The sequence below is a fragment of the Cottoperca gobio genome, chromosome 10, assembly GCF_900634415.1.
Source record: "Cottoperca gobio chromosome 10, fCotGob3.1, whole genome shotgun sequence".
Lineage (NCBI taxonomy): Eukaryota > Metazoa > Chordata > Actinopteri > Perciformes > Bovichtidae > Cottoperca > Cottoperca gobio.
Genome location: NC_041364.1, coordinates 3,038,326 through 3,058,726, shown reverse-complemented (window position 1 = coordinate 3,058,726; position 20,401 = coordinate 3,038,326). Strand labels below are relative to the sequence as shown.

General features: G+C 43.2%; 1 protein-coding gene across 2 annotated transcripts; it reads right to left on the bottom strand.

Annotated features, from left to right (window-relative positions):
* Nucleotides 1-838: 838 nt before the first annotated feature.
* Nucleotides 839-18,486, bottom strand: fgf24 (fibroblast growth factor 24). 2 transcript variants are annotated; one of them, XM_029442402.1, is made up of 6 exons: nt 11,264-11,785; nt 10,094-10,976; nt 9,874-9,910; nt 5,190-5,367; nt 2,508-2,614; nt 839-1,204 (listed from the first exon to the last, which is right to left on the bottom strand). In XM_029442402.1, the coding sequence occupies exons 2-6, from the start codon at nt 10,123-10,125 to the stop codon at nt 926-928; spliced, it is 633 nt and encodes a 210-aa protein (XP_029298262.1). In that variant the 5' UTR covers nt 10,126-10,976; nt 11,264-11,785; the 3' UTR covers nt 839-925. The 2 variants fall into 2 exon arrangements, with proteins under 2 accessions (XP_029298262.1, XP_029298261.1); XM_029442401.1 differs by lacking the exons at nt 10,094-10,976; nt 11,264-11,785 and adding an exon at nt 18,336-18,486.
* Between the last annotated feature and the right edge of the window lie 1,915 nt (nt 18,487-20,401).

Below are 20,401 nucleotides of genomic sequence, written 5' to 3'. Positions count from 1 at the left end.
TTTCTGGAACAACTTTAACACATGCGAGGAAGAGCTGACGAGAGGGATTAACATCCGTCTGTCAAACGTGATGAAGTTGGAAGACTTTCTGGAATTATGAATCACATCAGCTGTAATATTTTTGTTTGTATTGTTTTCTTTTAAGGTGTTTAAACAAGACTAAAAGCCACGGCTGGTGCCCGACTTGTCAAAGCATTGTCGTGTTTTAGCTGAATCACAGGCTGCATGGAAATGTCAAGGAAATCACACACAGTACTCGGAGGGTTCAGCACATTCCAGGAGCCACGAGTGGAGCGGAGGTTGAGAGACGTATGGAAAAAAAAAAAAGAGAGAGAGAGAGAGAGAGCGAGAGGCAGGGAAAGAGAGAGACCTGTAAAATATTGCACTCAAAGCTACACAGTTATCCCGGCAGCGCAGTGTCACCTGCGACTGCCACCTCATCTCCATGGTGTCCGACTCCAGTGGAAAGTATGTGATCCGCGTCATCCGGGGCAACACAAACAAAAACCCACAGGTATTCCAATAAATCTCTAGTTGGCTGATTTTTATAACATTGCGTCAAGCTCCCGCTTCGGCCCCCATTGTCAAAAAGAAAGCACGCCTTCAGCCCCGCAGTTCAAATGTAGCGGAGGACGGCGGCGACAGGAATTCTCTCAGAGGTCCTTTAGTTTCTCCAGTATAAATAACATGACAGACACGTTAGCACAATGATCAACCCAGAAGAATCCAAGAGTTAGGAAATATTCAGTCATCCTGAAATACAAAAATAAAACATGTGTTTGTTCTTTTAGTCTGTCTTTCTTTTACAGAAGTGAAGTCTTTAAGGTGATTCTTTTAAGACAAGAAGCTTGAGATTCTTTTCAGGTACAGCCCCCCCCCCCCCCCTCCCTCACTCCATCCGAGGAAGATTTGTGCGTCAGCCCCGTCAGTTCCTCTTGGGGTTGGGCTTTAAACGCCGAGCCCTTCGTGTCCGCTTAGTCACTGTGGTGAAACGGAACTCCTCCAGCGGGTCCGGCCGGCCCTTCGGCTGGCGCTTCATGAAGTGGACTTCCTGTTGCCGCTGCGTGGTCTTCGAGCCTTTCTTGGGCCGCCCCTTCCTGTTGAAGCCGAGGTACCATCCTTTGTACTTGGCCGACACAAGAGCCGTGTAGTTGTTCTCCAGGAATTCCTCGACAAAGACGCACTCCTGCTTCCTTCCATCGGGCTGAGAGACGGGAAAGAATAAGACATTAATACATTATTAACACAGTGCCTTCGTACTCCGAGTAGAAAAGGTCTTCCCATGAGTCGGGAGTAATATATATATTATATATAATATGAAACTACTTCCTGTCTAGTTCTATAATAACCCATTTATTTGACTTTCTCAGAACAGGTCGATGTATTCTACATTTATTCACTCGCTTGCCAAGTTAGAGAAACTCAATACCAATTCCATGTCTGTATGCTAAATGCTAACTACGTAGCGGGGGTTAGCTTAGCTTAGCTTAGCATTAAAATTGACTTCACTATAAACAGACAAAGATTGGTATCAATCTTCTCAGCTAACTCTCGGCAAGAAAGTGTATTTCCCAAAATGTCAAACTACAGCTTTACAATATGAAGTAATATATTAATGAACATTATTTAAATCGGCCTTCCACAGACATAATGTTCTGTATTCTAGTCACAGTGAACTGTTTGAAATTAAAAAGCCCTTCGATGTCATGTGGTTCTACAACACAATTGCTCTTTGGAAGAAAGCAGTTCCACTGAAAAGAAACGCGTATTTATTTAATATAATTTGGGTGAAAACACTTTTTAAATCCTGACGCCAACACTGAGGAGTTTCATTGAATCTGTGATTTAAAGCCACCAGATATCAATCATTTTAATGTCATTTTATCCGATTGTTAAAATAATCGTTCGGTGGTTTAAATGAAGTCAAATTACTTTATTTTTATTTTATTTTTTTAAACAAATGAGGCCCCTGCATCAAAAAAAAAAAAAAGCATGTTTCTAACAGATGACCGCGATGAGAGAGTGAAAACGTGTGTGAATCACTGCAGCCCCTCCGACGCTGACAGCATGAGTTATTAATGCAACAGAATCACACGTGTGCCTCCGCAGTGTACATTTTCAAATATTAACTTCTTTTCCATATCGAAGCGGTCGTCCGCAGAGTCACATGCAGTCATCCCGCGCCCGTGGCCACCTGGTGTGACTAAGTGATATAATTGCAATGGCATTCCTCCTAAGTGACCATTAGTCTCTCAATGCATTGTGGTGATTGCAGTCCATAATTGACTGATCGAGTGTCAAAGGAGTAGGCCGATTACGTAATGGAAGAAGGGCTGCGAGTTATCAAAGGGGTTTTGTTAGGGTGTACAGAAACAGCAGGAGAAAGCAGATCTGAGGTTCAGCTCGGATTAACAGCTCCATTCTGAATATTCATTTTCATAATACAAAGTGGCGATTTCATTTTGCATGTGAAAATATTGAGCGTTTACTGAAAGGAAGAAACTCACCCGTACGACTATTTTGCCCTTGTCGTTCATGCAAATGTAATGCTCGCTCTCTTTTCCTTTTATTCGGATGTGGCTGCCGAAGGTCTCCGTCTCGACGACGAGAAGAGCTGGAAGAGAAAAGAGACGCAGACTCTGTTAAATACGAGTCTTTCCAATCACATGCACGGACATTCAAACATATCTGGTAACAGAGTCTGGGCTCCTGTGCTTTATTTTTAATACGAGTTTAAGACGAAGAAATGATCTTGAGTCCTGCAGAGGAACCTTGCAAACTGCCCGCTCTACGACCGAGGGACAAACATGGAGCTCTCCAGAGCAAATCATTCTTTAGAAGGTATATTAAGTGTATAACTCTCTTTATACAATATCATATATGCACCAAAACAACAATGCCACTGCCACTTAAGCCTGACACAGCAGTAATCCACTCTCGAGACGCATCCCGGCGGCTCTTTTATACCCCCCCCCCCCCTCACCCCCCACCTCCCCTCCCAAATGTTAACCCCTGCGAGGTCACCTTTGTCTCTGCTCGCCCCTCGACCAGCAAAGAGATCTGCCAAACATTTGTGGAGCGGTTATGTGCCCCTCAGGATTAGGTTTCAAGTTCCCTTTAGTCTGTGCTCACTCAATCACAAAGTTAAGATGATCCATTTGTTTAACACACAGGGCCATTCAGTAGCGCTCAAGGGAGCAGAGGAAGAATAGGCGAAGGGGATGGGTCGGGCTCGAGGGCACAAGGAACTCCCCTTCTCCTCCTCCACCTCACCCTACAATCCAACCTTGGGAGGAAAGTGGGAAGAAGGAAACCTGTCGCAAAGGTGAAACTCTAGAAGCTTGTGCGTCTTTTGTTTTCAGAGATTTCTGTTTGTTCGTCTCATTTGGGAGCTAAAGATCAACATTTCTTTTTTTAATCACTGGAAAGAAGTCTGGTTTGAACATGAAGTGAATTATGTCTGACAACACTTTGGCTTCTCGCTCTTAGCTGGTTTTGCACGAGACCCAAAATTCAACCTCAGCTATGAAGCCTCGACCCGGAACATCAGATAAAACTATATTTTCCTCCCTACTGTAAGTTATCCTTTTGTTTGTGCACCCTGATGGTAAAATACATTTAAATGTATCTGAGCAGCTTCCACAATCACATATCTTTGAGTGGTCACTGTGATGTTTTGTATATTAACTCTGGACATTTCTTTAAACAATTCTCAGGCCCATGACGCCATTGGCAGCCATCGCTGGCATATAAAAGGGTAAAAAAAAAAAAAAATCTGACAGAAATGTTAAATATCATATCAATGTTTTACCATTAAATCCCACTTCCACTGATTTCTTAACCATAGAAATGTTTTCTTCCAACATAAACAATGAGAGGCCACCGGCGTTTATTAACCTCCGCATGGGGTCAAAGTAGATGAAACTCCTTTGATTCCACGCCACCTGCTCCAACGGGCATCAGTTATGACGGATTGTTCTAGTCTCTGAAAAGTAATGAACATGCTACGCTAATACCCAAGAAGAAGGATAACAGCCGCACTTTTGGCTGCACTGATACAGACGTCGAAGCAATATATTTCTTCTTCTGTGGTGGTTTGTTGTCTCCGCCGTGACGCTGCAGTGACTGAGTGGATCAGAGCAAGGACAGTATCTTCCTGAGCATTATTAGTGAGTGCAAAGGAGTTTACAGGTGCCAGGTACTGCAGCTGGATGGGGAGTAGGAGGTGTGGGACGGGGGAAGGAGGAGGGGCGGAGGGCAGAATTGGCAAGGCCTCATGGGAAAAATTGGATCTGCTTCCACTCAAGCTCTAACAAGCAGTGAGAAAACTTCGCCTCGGCGCATCTGTGACTGAACACACTCACTCAGAGGCATTCAAAACCAGCAATTTTAGAGCAGTGACTCAGCTGTTATGAGCAAAATATCTGCAGGAAAGCACAAAACAAGTCCTGTTGGCTGATGTGTGTGCCGCGGCATCAAAGAGCGCTTCACTGACCGTCAATTTACTCATCCGCCAAATTGTTTTGAAAGCAAAAAGGGTATATTTAAGGGAGCATACAATTGTATCTGAATCTGTCAAATGCTTTTTGTCATCTTTGTATTTAATGTTTAACATCTTCAAGTTGGCACGAAGGACTTTGGCACTGCTCGCCCACGTCCACCGGGTAGCGAAGAGAGATTGTACTTTTATTTTTAACCTTCTCTCCAACACTTTGAAGACTTCATTGATTTGCATTTCCCAATATGGACAGTCATAATCCCATCCCTTGGGAAAAACATTTTCTGATCAATTAAGACACAATAAAGTTGAGCAATGGTTCCGTCCTGACCTTAAAAGCTTAGAAGAATATGTTACAAACCAACGAGGCAGTTTTGGCTCATATTAGGAATTCTGGAAAGACGCCGCTGTCCTATGAATCTATCAAGGTAAAAAATAGACTTCCTCTGGATAATGCTGCAGTAAACATCCATTGCAAGGTCAGCAATGTCATGTTTCCAGATACCCCCACAGCCAGTGGCTTACCAAAGTCACCATCCACTTTGCCGAAGCCAAACACAGAGCGTGGAAGATAACCTCCCCACAATAGGACCATGCACCAACACCTGGCTGGCAGGTGGTGGAGATGTCTCATCCTGTTATAACAAACTATCTAACATGTCAGGTGAGATGCACAGGAGTTCTCCCATACCATACTTGCCCCCATCATCTCCGTTGGCGTTGACTTTCTTCCCCAAGATCTGGACATGTTTGCCCGTGGTCCTGCTGTACAGCTGATAGATCCGGACCTGCTTCCGACTCAGGTCGTCCGGATTCCTCGTGTGGTTCTCGATGTAAATCCTGAAATCAGCAGAGGTCTGCTGCGATTCCTGTACAGAGGTGAGACAGGAGGAAACGGAGCGAGAGAGAGAGAGAGAGAGAGAGAGAGAGAGAGAGAGAGAGAGGGAAAGACAGACAGTTAGAGATCGTCACGGCACAGGTGTTGATAGTAATGTGTGCTGTTGCTTTTATAGGCCCCGTTTCAAAAAGATTGTGCTTCAGGGGCTAAAAACTGAGATTCCAACCGGGAAATATGTGGTTGCGGCATTTTAGTGTTTCTCTTCCTGCTTTCAATTGGCACATTTTATATGCATTGCATTTACGAGCTGATAACTACGTACAAGATGTGTTAATGAAGTCACCGTTTGAGTAGAAATCCCACAGAATAAGTGCAAATCCTAAAGTGCAACCTTCTGTTGCTTCATATTGAGACAGCACTATACTATGTGCCCCGGGCCATATTGAGAAACCTGTATTCCATTTCCACAAGCAAGCCACTAGCAATTATACACCTGAAGCATCCAGACCTGTTGCACTATCATCAAACAAATATCTGCCTGCAGGCGAAGTAGGGTCCATAAATTAGGAAACGCAGCAGGCGGAAGACAAGACTGCGAGATGGCGAGAGGCACCTCGAAACACACAAACACTCTCGTAGGAGGACCTTCTGATCAAATCGTCCAGTTCCACCTTTCAGAATTCACCAGCCGGCTGTTTTACGAGTCACCTCAGACCTGATGTGAAGAGAGGAAATCGCAGTCTTCGACAGCACGTCACGAGACCAACTGTGTCACCCAACATGTGGAAAAGCGAGAGGAAACGTATACTTTCAGAAGCCCTGGAATCTCAGTTCACGCCAAGATCCCATTTCCCCAGCTGTATGGTGTGGTAATTGCACAGTAATGGCTTTTTATGTGGCTGTTCTCAGGTGGCTAATTATATACACATTACATACCCCCAAGTCCTTGTTATTCTAACTTCGCTAAATTAATGACGTGTAAGAAAACATGATGGGAAATCGCGGCCTCAGAAGAAGAAATCTTTAAACTCAAGACAGGAAAAATAAACAAATTCTGCAAATCTGAGAGCAGCTCTTATCGAGGCTGCTGACATCTTATGACCCAGTCGTACAATAATCCTATGAAGAACGATGTCCGCGAAGACGAGTCCCAGAAGTGACGTGTAACCTCCCAAAGAACAAAACTGATGGGGAGAGTTTGGGCGTCAACTTCAGGACTTTACCCTCAAATGTCCGATACGTCGTACGATATGTGTACATCATTAGGTAGCACGTCTGGGCCACATTTGGACTTTTGAAATAGGAAGGACCTGTTGGCTCATTATGACGTATTCGGTCTAGAAATGTGGACCTCAGAGGATCCAGCCCCAGAAACGGGACTCAGCTTCTGTTTCTTGACATTTAGAGAACACGCCCGTAATGTTTCTTTTGGCACCAGACGATGTAGAAAATGAGAGGCTGGGTATCAGAATGCATCACCGGCTGATGCAACTCCTTTGTGTTGATAATATTGACTCCAAGGCATTAGAACCTTACAACCGTGATACTTAATGAAATGAGATTTGTATTGGGGTATCTATGTCTTGAGAGAAGTATATTTAGAATTCAATAGAAAGAAAATGATCACAATTAGCTTCTTTTTCTTTTCAGCCAAACCAATTTGTCCCAAGACGGTTCACTTTTACACAAGTATTAGAGCATGCAACACCATCTGCATGAAACATCTGCTCAGCCATGAGACACGTTGTCCTTTAATACACTTCTCAACACAATACTGCAAAGAAAAAAGAATCAAGAACCTTCTGAATCCTGACAGTCGCCCTGAACCAGGTCCGTAATACTATAAACTCAAACCAGGACTCAAGCAAGAGATGCAACTTATTCAATTCAAGACGAGGATTTGTCATCTTCAACACACCGGTGCGTTTATGCACGTCTGTGGAACCTTCAATAAATGCATGTAGACAAAATTGCGTTTACGATCACATTTGCTTAGCGAGTGTCGAGTAGATGTTCCCAAGGAAACCTCAAGATAATGATGCATTTAAAAGCTGAGCCGTTAGCAGCAGCAGACGAACGGCTGAACAAACAAAGACTGAAGCAGCACCTACACCACTTTTCCTGCAGGAGAAAAGTCTCAAATATCTGACTGACAAGTGATCTCTTCACAAAACACTAACACAAAGTTTGGATCCGAAGAGGTTACTGAAAAAAAGAAGCTGGTTAACCACTAAACTTTAAGATTAAACATTTGTGTCCACCCAGAACTACACACACACACACACACACACACATGTGTTGATCCTGCATCCGTTTCAAAAGTCAAACATCAGCATCTGTTGTCAACTTTCTCTAAAAATGAACCTCAAAGCTGACGAGCAAGAAAAAAAACCCCTGAACACACAACAAGACGTGGCCTAACGGGGCTGCTCAGGGATTTATCCCAAATCTCCCCATCTCTAAACAAACATAAAGGTGTGTTTGTAGACAGTTGCATTTTCATCAAGGGAAAGGCAAGCCTAAGCACATGGCTGAGGTGAACACTAGCGACAACAGATTTTTATCACGCTGTCTCCTTTCTTCAAAGACACAGCGTGAAAACGGATCTGCTTGAAACTTCAAAAGTCTGGCACTCATCTTCACCCAGGAAGCTCAGTTGTCGCATCCATCTAAGATACACCTTGCTATCGGCTCGACACACACACGGAAAGTAAAGACAAATAGGAAAACACACACTCTCGCATGTTGGCAGTGCATTTAAAGTGTACTTCCAACTGCGGTTGCTTCTGTTGTCTTTCCTCATGAAATCACAACCACAGCATGACATGCAAGAGCCATTAGCCGCACGTAGCAGAGCCGAGGAGCACGACGGGCCAACAACACGCAGAGGCAATGCGAAGGGAGGGCATTAAAGGGCTATTCCTGCATTTCTTTTGGGTTGATCATTATCCTGAAAGCACTCAGAGAACCACAATGCATTTCCTTTGTTTGATGAATGCTTTTATGTAATCTTGTCTTTTTCATAAGCACAACAAACATGCAAATCACAAATGTAATCAAACAACTAAATATCACCTCATTCGCCTGATGGGCCACATTCTGCATGAAGTTCATGCTCTCCTAAATGTGAGGTGTGGTCGACACTATAGCTTTGTCTGTGGCAGCTCTGTTGGAATAATCAGAGCACACACACACACACACACACACTTTGCGGTTTCTAGTTTTGGGGTTAACTTTATATTTTGTCTCTGGAAAATTCTGGATCTTCTTGAGGCAGTAAGATGTGTTATTTTGACCCTGACAGCACTACATGAAAACAACTTAGTAGTAAAACACTAGAATTGTGCAAGTAATAAAATGTTTTTTTATATAGTTTACAAACAAACTTTCCCTCCAGGTTTTATTGGTCCCAAAAGGTCAAATGCCTGCTCCCCAATCTCAGTATCACTCAGTTTCCCCCCGTCTAAAATTTAACTCTTTGTAATCCGTTTAAGAAACTACGAACTGTGGGACTTTAATGTGAAAGGAACAAACGCATCCAATAAGTGGATGAGAGATAACACCCACTTTTAAATCCCATCCTGTTTTAATGTGAGATCAATGCAACACTGAGATCCATTTAAAACAACAGCACGTGGAAAATTATGATCAAACACGTCATTGCAATAAAGTGATCAGATAGCTTTATGAGTGAAGGAGCGTGCTCTCTGCATCCAATGCGAATCACTGCGCGCAATTAGGTGAGTGGATGCCTGCAAATCATTACGCTTCAAAGTGAGACGCGACTAATAAAAAAGAAAACTGGAGCAACAAGCGCGCGAGCAGCCCATCTGTGCACAGAACAACCTTTAACCCCAGGGATCAAACATATTTATTACACAATGCTGTTGTAAAATACGGAAACTGCTACTTGAACTCCGTATTAAAAACAACAACTGTTTATAATTGTATTTGTTGCCAGATTGTGATCGGTGCTGGTTCTGGGTGCTAAACAGCTGATACGCTTCGGATCAGCGTTTCCCCGACATGCCGATTTTTTAAATGATATTTATTTATCACTACATTATATATTATTTTTGGATTTTGTCGTTTTATGGGGACTATAATTTTTCGGTAATTAAATGTGTATATCGTGATGTTGCTGCTGTTACAATAATAACGCAGGGGACAGCATGTCTTTAGTGCTCAATAGTGAGTTTGGTTATTTTTCTTTACATTCATGTATTTCTTTTTTATTGCGCATCACTAATAAATAATGTTTTAATCTCCTATCTCTTCAGTTAATGTGTTATTTCCCCCTTTTTGTCAATATCCTTCTTGGTTTTTTATTTTCCATCTAAAATTATAGGCCGATTTTTTCCCCTCTTTAACGTGAATGAATATGGATTTAATATAAGCAAGTCGATACTGCGTTTGTAGGGACCATTTTGCCAATAACTTATCTACCCATCATCAGCATTCTTCACGTTTAAAAAAGCTGCACAGTGACATTCAAACACATGCACACAAAAAGGAGTTGAGCGAGGGAAACACGTACCTGTAGCTGGAAATAGAGTACCAGAAATTGTAAACACCTATGTGGAGAGAGAAGGAGAGAGAAGGGAGGAGGGGAGTGAATCACACAGGCAATTACATGAGGAATAAACGCAGCCTACCTGGATGAAAGCAATGCGCAAATATGAAGCTTTTAGCGACTTCTATTGGTAAGAATGCATGATTTTATGTGAAAAAGGCAAACGGAGATGTGGAACACTTACAGGTATATGAACCTCGAAGGCAGCACAGACATCTTGACTCGCAGAAATACACCTGAAATACACCTGCTTCCACAGATTTAGAGCCCCGGGAAAGGTTGGCGAAATCGCCCCCCTCTCTCTTGCTTTCGTTCCCTTGCGCGTCCTTTACGCACACAACTCCGGGGGTAAGTAGGAGATTGAATCCCAGTGTAAGGATAGATCACTGGAGAGCAGCAACAGAGTCACGGAGTGCAACATTAGGTGTTTCCTTGTTTGGGGGGAATTATCCAGAAGATTCTTTCTTTTGCTCCGCTCCCCGAAATCCCGCAACGTCTCCGTAAAACGGTGCCAAACGAGGAGAGGATTCACAATTCAACCACTCCAAAAATCCCCTCGCTCATAAAAAATATCCTTCGAAGTTTTGCGCACCTAAAGCCAAGTTTCCCCACAATCCCAATCCTGTTGCTCCAGAGATCACAGGCTCCTCAACTCAGTCCGTACCTGCGGGGGATTTCTACACCTTGCATGGCTCATTTTATTCTACCAAGTGCTACGGTGGAAAAAGTTAAAGCGGTGAATAATAAAACGCCCTTCCACCAAAAGCAAGTCGCTTAAAGTGGGCAAACAAACTTATCCAAGCATACAGAAAAACGTTATGTTTTTACAAAAGAAAAGTAGAGTGGAAATCGCAGCGGCAGCAGCGGATCCCTGGAGAGGTTTGGGGGCTGATGGTGGCGCAGCAGTGCCTGTCAGTGGTGTTTGTGCGTCTGCGGCTTGAGATTTGGGCACAGAGAGGCTTTTTTGTTGTTGGTGGGTGGAAACATGTCAGCGGTTTGCACCTGATAGGGTAATCCTGGAGAGACCATCAGCTTGGAGAGGGTTTTTCCTCTCGGTGGGCAAAGCGCTGCGCAGAGGAGAACAAGAACAAGCAGATGAACTGCTCTTTGCTTTTTTTTGCTTTTTAAAATGAATAAAACATGTTTTCACTGAGTGAGTTTGGGAAATAATTCAATTGTTATTCGGATATGGACCTGATAAGAACTTAACTTCTAATTGGAGGCTTGGAATAATACAAATGTTCATTTATCTCAACTTTAACGTGAAACCATCGTGTCGGTTTCTATCACTTTAAGGCCACAATGCCGACAATGAAAAACAAATATGAACAAGTATCATTAAAGTTATCATTACGTGGTCCCCGCCAGCTGCTGCTGTGTAAGAGCTACAGAAACTGCTCCTCTCTCTCTCTCTGTCTATTCGTGCTGCTGGTTTGTGGATTGGCCTCGACTCTCCCAGACAGCATTCAAATGCAGGTTGTTGTCGACCTCGATTTTTTTTTCAATAATGTGCTATAACTTATCCCGCATTTAAATGAAAGAGAGGTGTGAATGTGTTTACGAGCTGGCAGCAGTAAAGCGAGCCCACATCCCTGCTGCCATTAAAAAAAGAAAAAGAAAACCTTTGTGGTTCGCCTTTATTGTCCCATTAAAACTGGATCCTCGGCATTCCTGCCCCATTGATATTCAAAATGAATCTAAATGATTACATACAAAACTTCCCATGTTGGGGATTTCAAAGGGCCTCCTGCAGTGGAGGGTAGGGGGGACTGGAGAGCAGAGAGCTCCAGCTGCTGATCAAGATAAGGCAAAATGATTTATCTGCAAAAATATGAATTTATGTGTTTTATTTAAATAAAACACTTTATGATTTATAATGACACGTTAAATCTTTTGTGTTGTGTGCAAATATAAATGTGGATAAAGTGGGTTGATGTGGGTTTACCCTGTGATTCATGGCTGTCTGCCTAACAAGAAGGCTTGATCCTGACAACCACAGTGCACTTTAATAATCCCCAGAACACAACTGTTGGAGAATGTCACTGAAAGCGTGACTGATTCAGCCTCGTCTGCCTCAAGGGAGGGAAATCACAGCATAAAATTGGCAAATAGTAATTATCAAGGAAGATAATTTAACGATTTCTTTAGAAATACAAGGCTTTGGTTCCGTTTGATCAAGGAAGGCTTACATTAGCTGCTGCTCGCCACCGATACACAGTTCTCTGAAAGTTCAAAACAAAAAGCACCTGACAACTGATTTAAAGAAGGCAGGATGATAAACAGCAATTACCACACTGACTGTGATAGAGCCAGCATTGTGCGGTCACTCATCGCCTCTTAAGAACATGTTTGTGACAAACTTCTCCGAGCATGACTGTAAATCCACAACTCAGGAAAGAGCGCAGCAGCAGGCTTGATGTGGCCACCTGTGAGTCACGAGGAGGCGGGGAACATCCACACTTTTATCATTTCTCATAAGAATATTGGGGAATAAATAAATAATGGCTACAAGCCAAATGTTGGATGGTTCAGCCATGGACTCGTCTGGACAACCCGTCACGCCGGCCAATCAGGAGGCAGATTTCTTCTAGAAATGCAAACTTACATGTGGTTTAAAGAGAAAGGAAACACTGTTCTGCTCTACTCAGAGATAATCTGAGTGAAGAACTCTGGTGGCAATTATATTAATATAATTATTTATTTATTTTAAATCACCATTTTTTTTAATGAACATTTAGAACCGTTTTATTTATTTATTTTACCATTTAAAAAAAAAACTAAATAATCAAACTTTGTTTCTGGTAGTTGACTGGATTATCCATGCTGCTGAATTAAAACATATATAATCTGACAATGCTTTGAGCAGCACAAAGTAAATGACATGACGGTGTCGTGGCAAACATCAAAACACGGGCAAATAAAATCTCCACGAGATAATGTTGGAAGTAAAAGAGAGGAAATATATATTGTTTTTTACTATTTGTGTGAACTGACCCTTTAAAAAGAAAAGGAAGGACTTCAGATGTGGATTGAAAACTACATTTTCACACCATCAGTCAAAAAACTTGGTGCTCCGACAAATTGCAAATTGCCTGCTGACACTATATGAAAAAAAAAAAAAGATAAAACAGCAAGAATCAATCAAATGCAGTATGCTGCTGGTCGAGCATGACAAGAGTGAGCTTTATGAATGGGGAGAGCTGTTTCACAGTCCAGTTTCTGAGGCTCGGAGGTGGGAGGGGGGGCAGCCACTCAAGACTTGGGATAAGGTTACCCACAGAGATTAGCTGACAAGAGTGAGGGAGTGAGAAAAACAAGCAAGTAAGTTAAAGGTCTTAGTTTACCTGGCTTGCCGTGCTTGGCAGCCAATGAAAGTGTTTTAAAGCGCAGATTCAAACGTGGGCCTGAAACGATTCTCTGCAGCCAAATCTATTTTAATTACGACGGAAACAAACTTTACGTTTTCAGTGTAGAGCTGCAGAGTGGCGAATGATGTTATTTAGACGACTCCCAGACTCCTTTCAAGCCTTTGAATTTGAATCTCGCCGCGTCCTCGCGTGCAGCTATGCGTGTCTGTCCGCAGCGACGGGACTGTGGGAATGTCACCGAGGATATCTCATTGAAGCAAAAGGAGGAGGCATCTGAAGGCGGGCGAGCGCTCAGCGGTTCAAAGGGCCCTAGCATGCATTTAGGGCTTGACAAAAGAACTTGGCAGATCAGTAAGTGAAGCCCAATGTACTACATTAGTGTCAGGACCCCCTCCGCGTCCCTCCCACTTTGCACTTTCATCTCTGACACGGACATATTGACTTAAAGGAAAGGAGGGGTGCCAGGGCCGCCAAGGAGGGGTGGGTAGCTGTGGTGTGTTTCAGGGGGGGTGTGGGGGGGGTATATGTGTCCCATTCAATTCTCAAGGTGAGGCGATTGATGCAAAGGGGTGACCACTGACTCATATAAGCCACCCAGAAGCCTTCTTCTTTAACTAGAAGTCACAGGCCGACAAGCGTGTGAGACCTAAACGGGACGGCCCTCTTCCTCTCATCTCACTGAAATCAGCCTCACCCCATTAATATACGCTGACCCCACCCCCGCCTCTCCAAACACACACTCACATCCCTTTTCACACTGTGGGCCATGCCCTTCTGCGGGCTACTGAAGTCCAACGGCTAACGCTGGTTTGGGTCGTAGCGGGGTCGCGACACCTTGACATTGCGGAGGGTGACAGAGAGAGGAGCCAGAGGAGGGAGGGTGCAGCCATCGCCGGCTACCTCCAAGACCTTTCAAGTATTACCTGAAGGAGAGGGAGGAGAGGAAGAAGCGGGAAGTGTTTGAGTAATTTGTCCCCCGTCACACGTTGTTTGCATGGAGTCATTAAGGGCCATTTAGGTTTTTGCCTTGAAGGGAAGAGAGCAGGGAGTTTGGGTGCGGGTGCTCTCTGGGGGAGAGGCCGTGGTAGTGAAGGGTGAAAATTAAAGCGTCACTCTTCAACAAATCATCCGTAAGCACCACGGTGCACGCAGAACATATTACCGTTTCCATTGACTTCAGTCGCCTGTTTGACATTAATGATGATTTGCTCCAGCTCATCCTCGGGGGAGTCGAACGTTGTTGCTCTCTTGTTGCTAGTTGCTAACACGTGAAATAACTTTATGTGACTACATGCGTTTTGAAGACATTACTAAACTATTCTCACTTGGATGAATTCTTTGGCCATTGCTCAGTAAAGAGTAACTGCCAACATGTGTCACAGTTCTACAATTGAATAACAATCAGCCAACAAACCTCATGAGTTTTAAGATTTTGGCCTGTGGTTGACAGATAAATGTCAAATCACTTGGACAAGCAGAGGTTTTCAAAAAGTCTTGTTTCGGTTCTCAGACTTGCTGAACAATACGAGCGCCTAATGACATAATAAGCCTTCAGAGCTGAGTGGACTGGTGGTGAAAGTTTGGGAAGTAAAATGATGTAAGTGTTTTTTTTTCCTCCCTGAATTGAACGACCCCATAATTGTTTTCTTGGACTGCCGTAATTACCAAGTTAAAGGTCTGGTTGTTTGTAATGTGGCATTAAATTGCTTTGAGACGCTCTAACTGGGCAGAAGGGTCGATTCATTCACACAAAATGTGTTCCTATTTCACAATGGTAAGAAACACCTCGCCGCCCTGCTGTGTTTAAATGCATCTTCAACCCGTGATGAATGGAAGTTCACAGATCTCATTAATGACACAAAGGCCCACAAGTAAATTAAAAATCAGCTTAAAAACGGCTTTGAAAAGGTGACACTTCAGAATCAAAAGGATGTCGGAGCCCACCAAGCGTGTGACCCGGACTCACCCACATAATGTGATGAGGACTTTGATTTTAAGTCATTACCTTCATGTTAGGGGTGAGAAGTACTAAGTGAGTGTTCAAAGCCGAAACCTGTCAGGCTAATGTTTATCTGATTACTCTGCCGTCTGAAAAGCACTTCCTCAGGTGCAACTGGTCTGTTGTGCTCTTGTTGTGGCAACACGAGATCGGTCTCATCTTGTGTAACTCATCAAACATTTTAATAATAAAGTCATTTTTTAAATTGTGGGAGACATGCATTGTTCAAAACCACACATTATTCTATTAATTAATTATATTAAATGAATTATCCTTTTATATTTAAGTCAAACTTTGCTTTTATTTGAAAGAAATTAACTTTATTGTACCCATATTTCAAAATAAAGCGTGTTTTTAAAGCTAGATTCATTAACTTTGCACATTGTCTGCAACATGAGGCAATTTATTTTAATGATAAAACAGAAATGTTTAATCACTTCCTGTTTTCCAAAAAAAGTGTCCAAACCTGAGAGCGCAGCCTCATTAATGGGCCAAACATATGGCATGTTATTGAGGTGTTTTACAGACTAACTTTATGGCTGCTTTAAGATTATAATACACATCTCACATGACATTAGGACCTAGGTTTCAGTACGGAGTGACAATACAATACAAGAGGTCAGTAAGTCCACTATAAAACTCCCGATGCCGTCCCTTACAATTTAAGTTCAACAATAAGTTGCACTGGAGTGCAGCTGCTGCACACAAGTCCTTTTTTTTTTCCCAGTCACGAAAGGTCCCACAGCAGTTGGAGTGGAGTCCCTCCTTGAGCTGTCTCTGCACTGGTAAGCTAGCCTGAACCTGCAGTTCCACTCATCCTAATCGCTGAGCCCAATCCATTCCCCTGTCTAGCACCTCTTCAGAGGCCGCTCGCCCCTTTGTTCTGACAATACACAAACGACCATTCAAATGGAGGGACTCTGTAATCAGTGAAATACTAGCCTCTGGGCTTTGGAGAATAGAGAAAGAAAAAAAAGGGAGGGAGAGAGAGAGCAACATAGAAAGAGAAGCAGGAGAGAGAGAGAGAGAGAGAAAATCCATCCATGACCAATCAACTCTAACTACCTGTCTGGCTCTTTAGCTGCAGATGTTATTTGGAAAAGAGGGGAAAAAATGTGCCCGTTCCAGATGTAAGATGTACAAAGAGAAGGCTGGTACCTCCACCCACCGAGGAGAAGGCTGGACCCTTCCACACCCATCCAGCTTTTGATATGGCTGGTGTTGTTCTTTGCTCTTGCCTACGCCATTTCCTCTCAAAGAAATATGTGATGCATTGCGTCACCGAACACTAAATTTAGACAGTATGAAAGATAAAATGAAATATGATTGATGCATGTGCTGCTGAACTTCACCTGGAAATGTCTCTGGAGCTTTCATTCTGCTAAAAAAGTATATAAATATTCATATGAATGAGTTTATAGTGGGTATAAGGCTTTGTTGTAAGAAGATACGTCAATGTCTATTAAGTTATAAACCCTGAAAGGTACAAGATAATACATATAAAAGGTTGTCTGCATATTGTTTGTGTGCACGTTGACTCTGTACTTACACTATTGTAACTGCATTTTATTCTATGTAATTGTGTACTCGCCACTTTACGAGGTACATTTCCCCGTTGTGGGACTAATAAAGGATTTCTGATTCTGACATCTAGAGCGACACAACTGAAGAAGAACAAGCTTGAAGAAAAGAAAGCTACGCATTGCCTGACATTATGAGCGTCTTACACCATCTTGAGTTGACGCATTAGTAAAGTGTAAGATGACTGCTCCTCTGAATCATGGTGGAACAGTTTGCTTTGATGTGTTTGTGTATTCGACTGGTTTAGTTTCACCCTGAACCCACAATGGCCGAGCCTGTAAACTCACACGGTCAGTCCTGTGGGGTGTTTATTGCACAGAGGGTTGGTAACCTGTTAGGTAATAGGGTGTTGTCGTCTGTAAGGTTACAGGTTTTTTAAATCGTAAGCCTGTCATTTAAAATCAATGTTGACTAAATGAATTTACCGCGATACTGAGAATATGGTGTTTTAATAAGAACGTCCCTGTTGTCCAGAAACAACTGAGCATGTTTGAAGGGTTAGGGTTAATAAAACTCTGAGAGAGTCGTCAGTCAGATGCTACAAAAAAAAAGCAGCTAAACTAAAAGCAGTTAAACCAGTAAATCAGATGTAATCCCAGTGCATTGTGGGTACAAAAATAAAAGTGTTGCAGGTCAAGAAATGCATTAGCTCAACCCAAACCAAGTGTGGGATGTTTTGCATTGCCAGTCGTAAGTAATCCCTCCTCCGTCCTCCTCTTGAGAAATACATTTTTAAATGTGAATCCTAATTGTGTGTAGCCCTGCAGCTTCGGGGGGGGAACACATGGCTGAGTTAGTGAGTGTGTTCTCAAGAGGCACTTAGAACTTCTATAGCTTCAAATACTTAGCTTATATCCTATTCCTGTATTCACTCCTACCGAGTGCATGTGATGCATCGCTTTTATGTTAAGTGTGTTTTTCTTCCTGTCCGCCATCTTTTTCTTACACGTCTCAAATAAAGTTGCTGATTGTCGTCACAGAAAATACAGTTTTATTCTTTTTTTTTGTGGTAATCTAAAAACCAGACACAACATTTCTGCAGGATTAGTTATCATGGACGCCTTGTTGAAACCTTGTAGAGAATAAGGGAAGATGTCAAGCGAGACAACCTGCAAGGTGCACGACGGCCTCACACAGAGCTCCGGGGCTGAACTCATTACAAGATATCAGCTTTTTGAAGTTTGGGGACTGACAAATTACCTTGTTGAAGCACACTGGTCTGAGTGAGACACGTCTGTCAAATAATGATAGAAGTGCCGCCCGAGGCCGCTGCTGATCCTGGACGGATAAGTGTGCAAAACATAAATGTGCGTTCAGTTGAAGTAAACTTGTGTTGAGGTAACATTTAAACTCCTACCTGTGGTCACCATCAGGTAACTGTTTCCAGTTTAAACAACAACTCTCAATTGTACAGGTAAATACCTATTTAGACAATAGTTTGGACATTATTCCTATGAAGTAGATAACATGTCACTCACCACTGAAGTGCTGGGGATGTGGTGACCTTCAATTGAATGGAGTCCTTCATGGCAGCAACAGCAGCTGTTGATGAAGAGACAGAGAGACACTGCATGTGTGTTGAACCAGCGTTTATTTTGTGTTTGAAAGAGTAAAATTTACGATCCAGGTCAAGAGGTTGTTCGGACAAGGATCGCTAACAACCGGGGCAGGACAAATGATGTCATTGGTTTCAAATGGAGGCGCACAGCTAAGAAGCAATGTTAGCCCCGTCACTACCTTCATCACCTTGACTAAGGGGCATCCTACCAAGGTCAAGTGTGGTAAAGCCAGCAGAACTACACCATTAGTAAAAAGCAGATTTGGATGCGCCTTGGGATAAGTAGGAGGTTGAGCAATGTGACACTCCAATAATTGGCAAGTATTCCTTTTATAAAAACAAGAATCATCACCTCAGTCTTGTTCATCAACCTTGTCCTGAAATCATGTCCAGAGTCTTCCTCATCTCAGGGAGGTTTTCATCGATCAGAGGGTTTGGCTGCCTCAGTGACCTCTGGTCCTCCTCAGAGGCCTTCTGCTCAGGTAATCAACAGGACCTTTCTCCCCATCTAGAGTCCTTTTACAGTTTGGCAGAACTCCAGTGAGGCCAACCAAAAGCACTTCTTTAAGTCCTCCTCAAACACCTACATGACCCTATTATTCCTCCGTGCCTGGTGCATCTCACACTGATCCAGCCCCTTAACCAGGACTTTGGTTCTAGAAGCGGTGCTGCCACGTCCCAAGAGCCAGTTGTCATAGTGGCACACCAAGGCCCCCAGTTGTGCCTGCTACCAGATTTGCAACCCATCCAACATCCACACCTGACCCTGTGGTCGGTGAGCCAATATAGGAGAGCAGCCTCTTGTTCTTTGGGCTTAAACCGCCATGGCTCCCCTCCAAAGCCTGAGTCTAGGAAGGGGCTCAGGCTTCACTGTGACCAGAGAGTTTCACACGTAGCTCGAGAGCCGCTATAGCTTCTTAGGACAATGGGATCATAATGGCTTTTCTTTAAAAAGGTTGGGGACACAACTAGTAATAAGAGCAAGATAAAGGTAGTAACAAGTATACTGGAAGGTCTCGAAGGTAGAAGAGGTCTAGCAGGGTGCAACATGGGAAATCAATATTTGGATTGGAGGGTGGGGCTGGATTTACAAGATACTTTATTGGCAGTAATCTTGAGTGTTTAACATTTTGGTTGTATTCAAAGATGAGTTATTTTAGATGCAAGTAATCAGACTGGATTAAAAGATTTCAATTAAGTTGTATCTTTCTAAATTCAAACATTCATATTTGTTGGTCTGATATGTTCTAGGTCGAGTGTTAGAGCGCACGGGACCTTAGAACCAAGTCATCGTGATGGTTACCAGACCAAACATAACATTGAATCAAACTGAATTTGGCATCTCGATGGACATTTTTGGAATACCAGATTATGTTCTGAGAAAGCGGAGCTGCATAATGCCATTATTACTCTTCGTCAGACGCTATCTGCTTCGCCCTTTACTGAACAGGTAACAGAAATTCCAACATATTTTCTCTCTCACAGATTTCTCAGACACTTTACTCAAATGGCAACTAAAGCAATGAAAGGATTTCCATGCATGTATAACCACAGGGAGATGAAGCCACAGAAGATCGTGTAGGTGCGTTCTCTTTAGCAACGTCTGAGCCCTCAACCTCCCCCAGATCTGACTCTCAGGAGCCTCTCCTCTATGCGAGAGGGAAAAAAGAGTTTGTGGGCAGAGGAATGCAGCTCACATCTTTGCCATAGAGGTAATGCGCTCACATGTTGGCGCTTGTCTAGGTGAGCGCACCTCCCTCTTCTGTATTAATAACCGCATGTCCTATCGCTGCACCAACTGGGCTGTGTTTTACTGGGCCAGGACTTTTGCTTACGGGAAGATAGATGATGAACTCCCCCACCTCTTCCTCTAATTTACACAATTACTTCCCTCCGATGTCTGTTTCGCTGAAGTGTTCCCAATCCCTGAATGAACAACCCTCGTACGTCCACACCCCGTCCTGTTCCTAACGCCAAGAGCCGCCT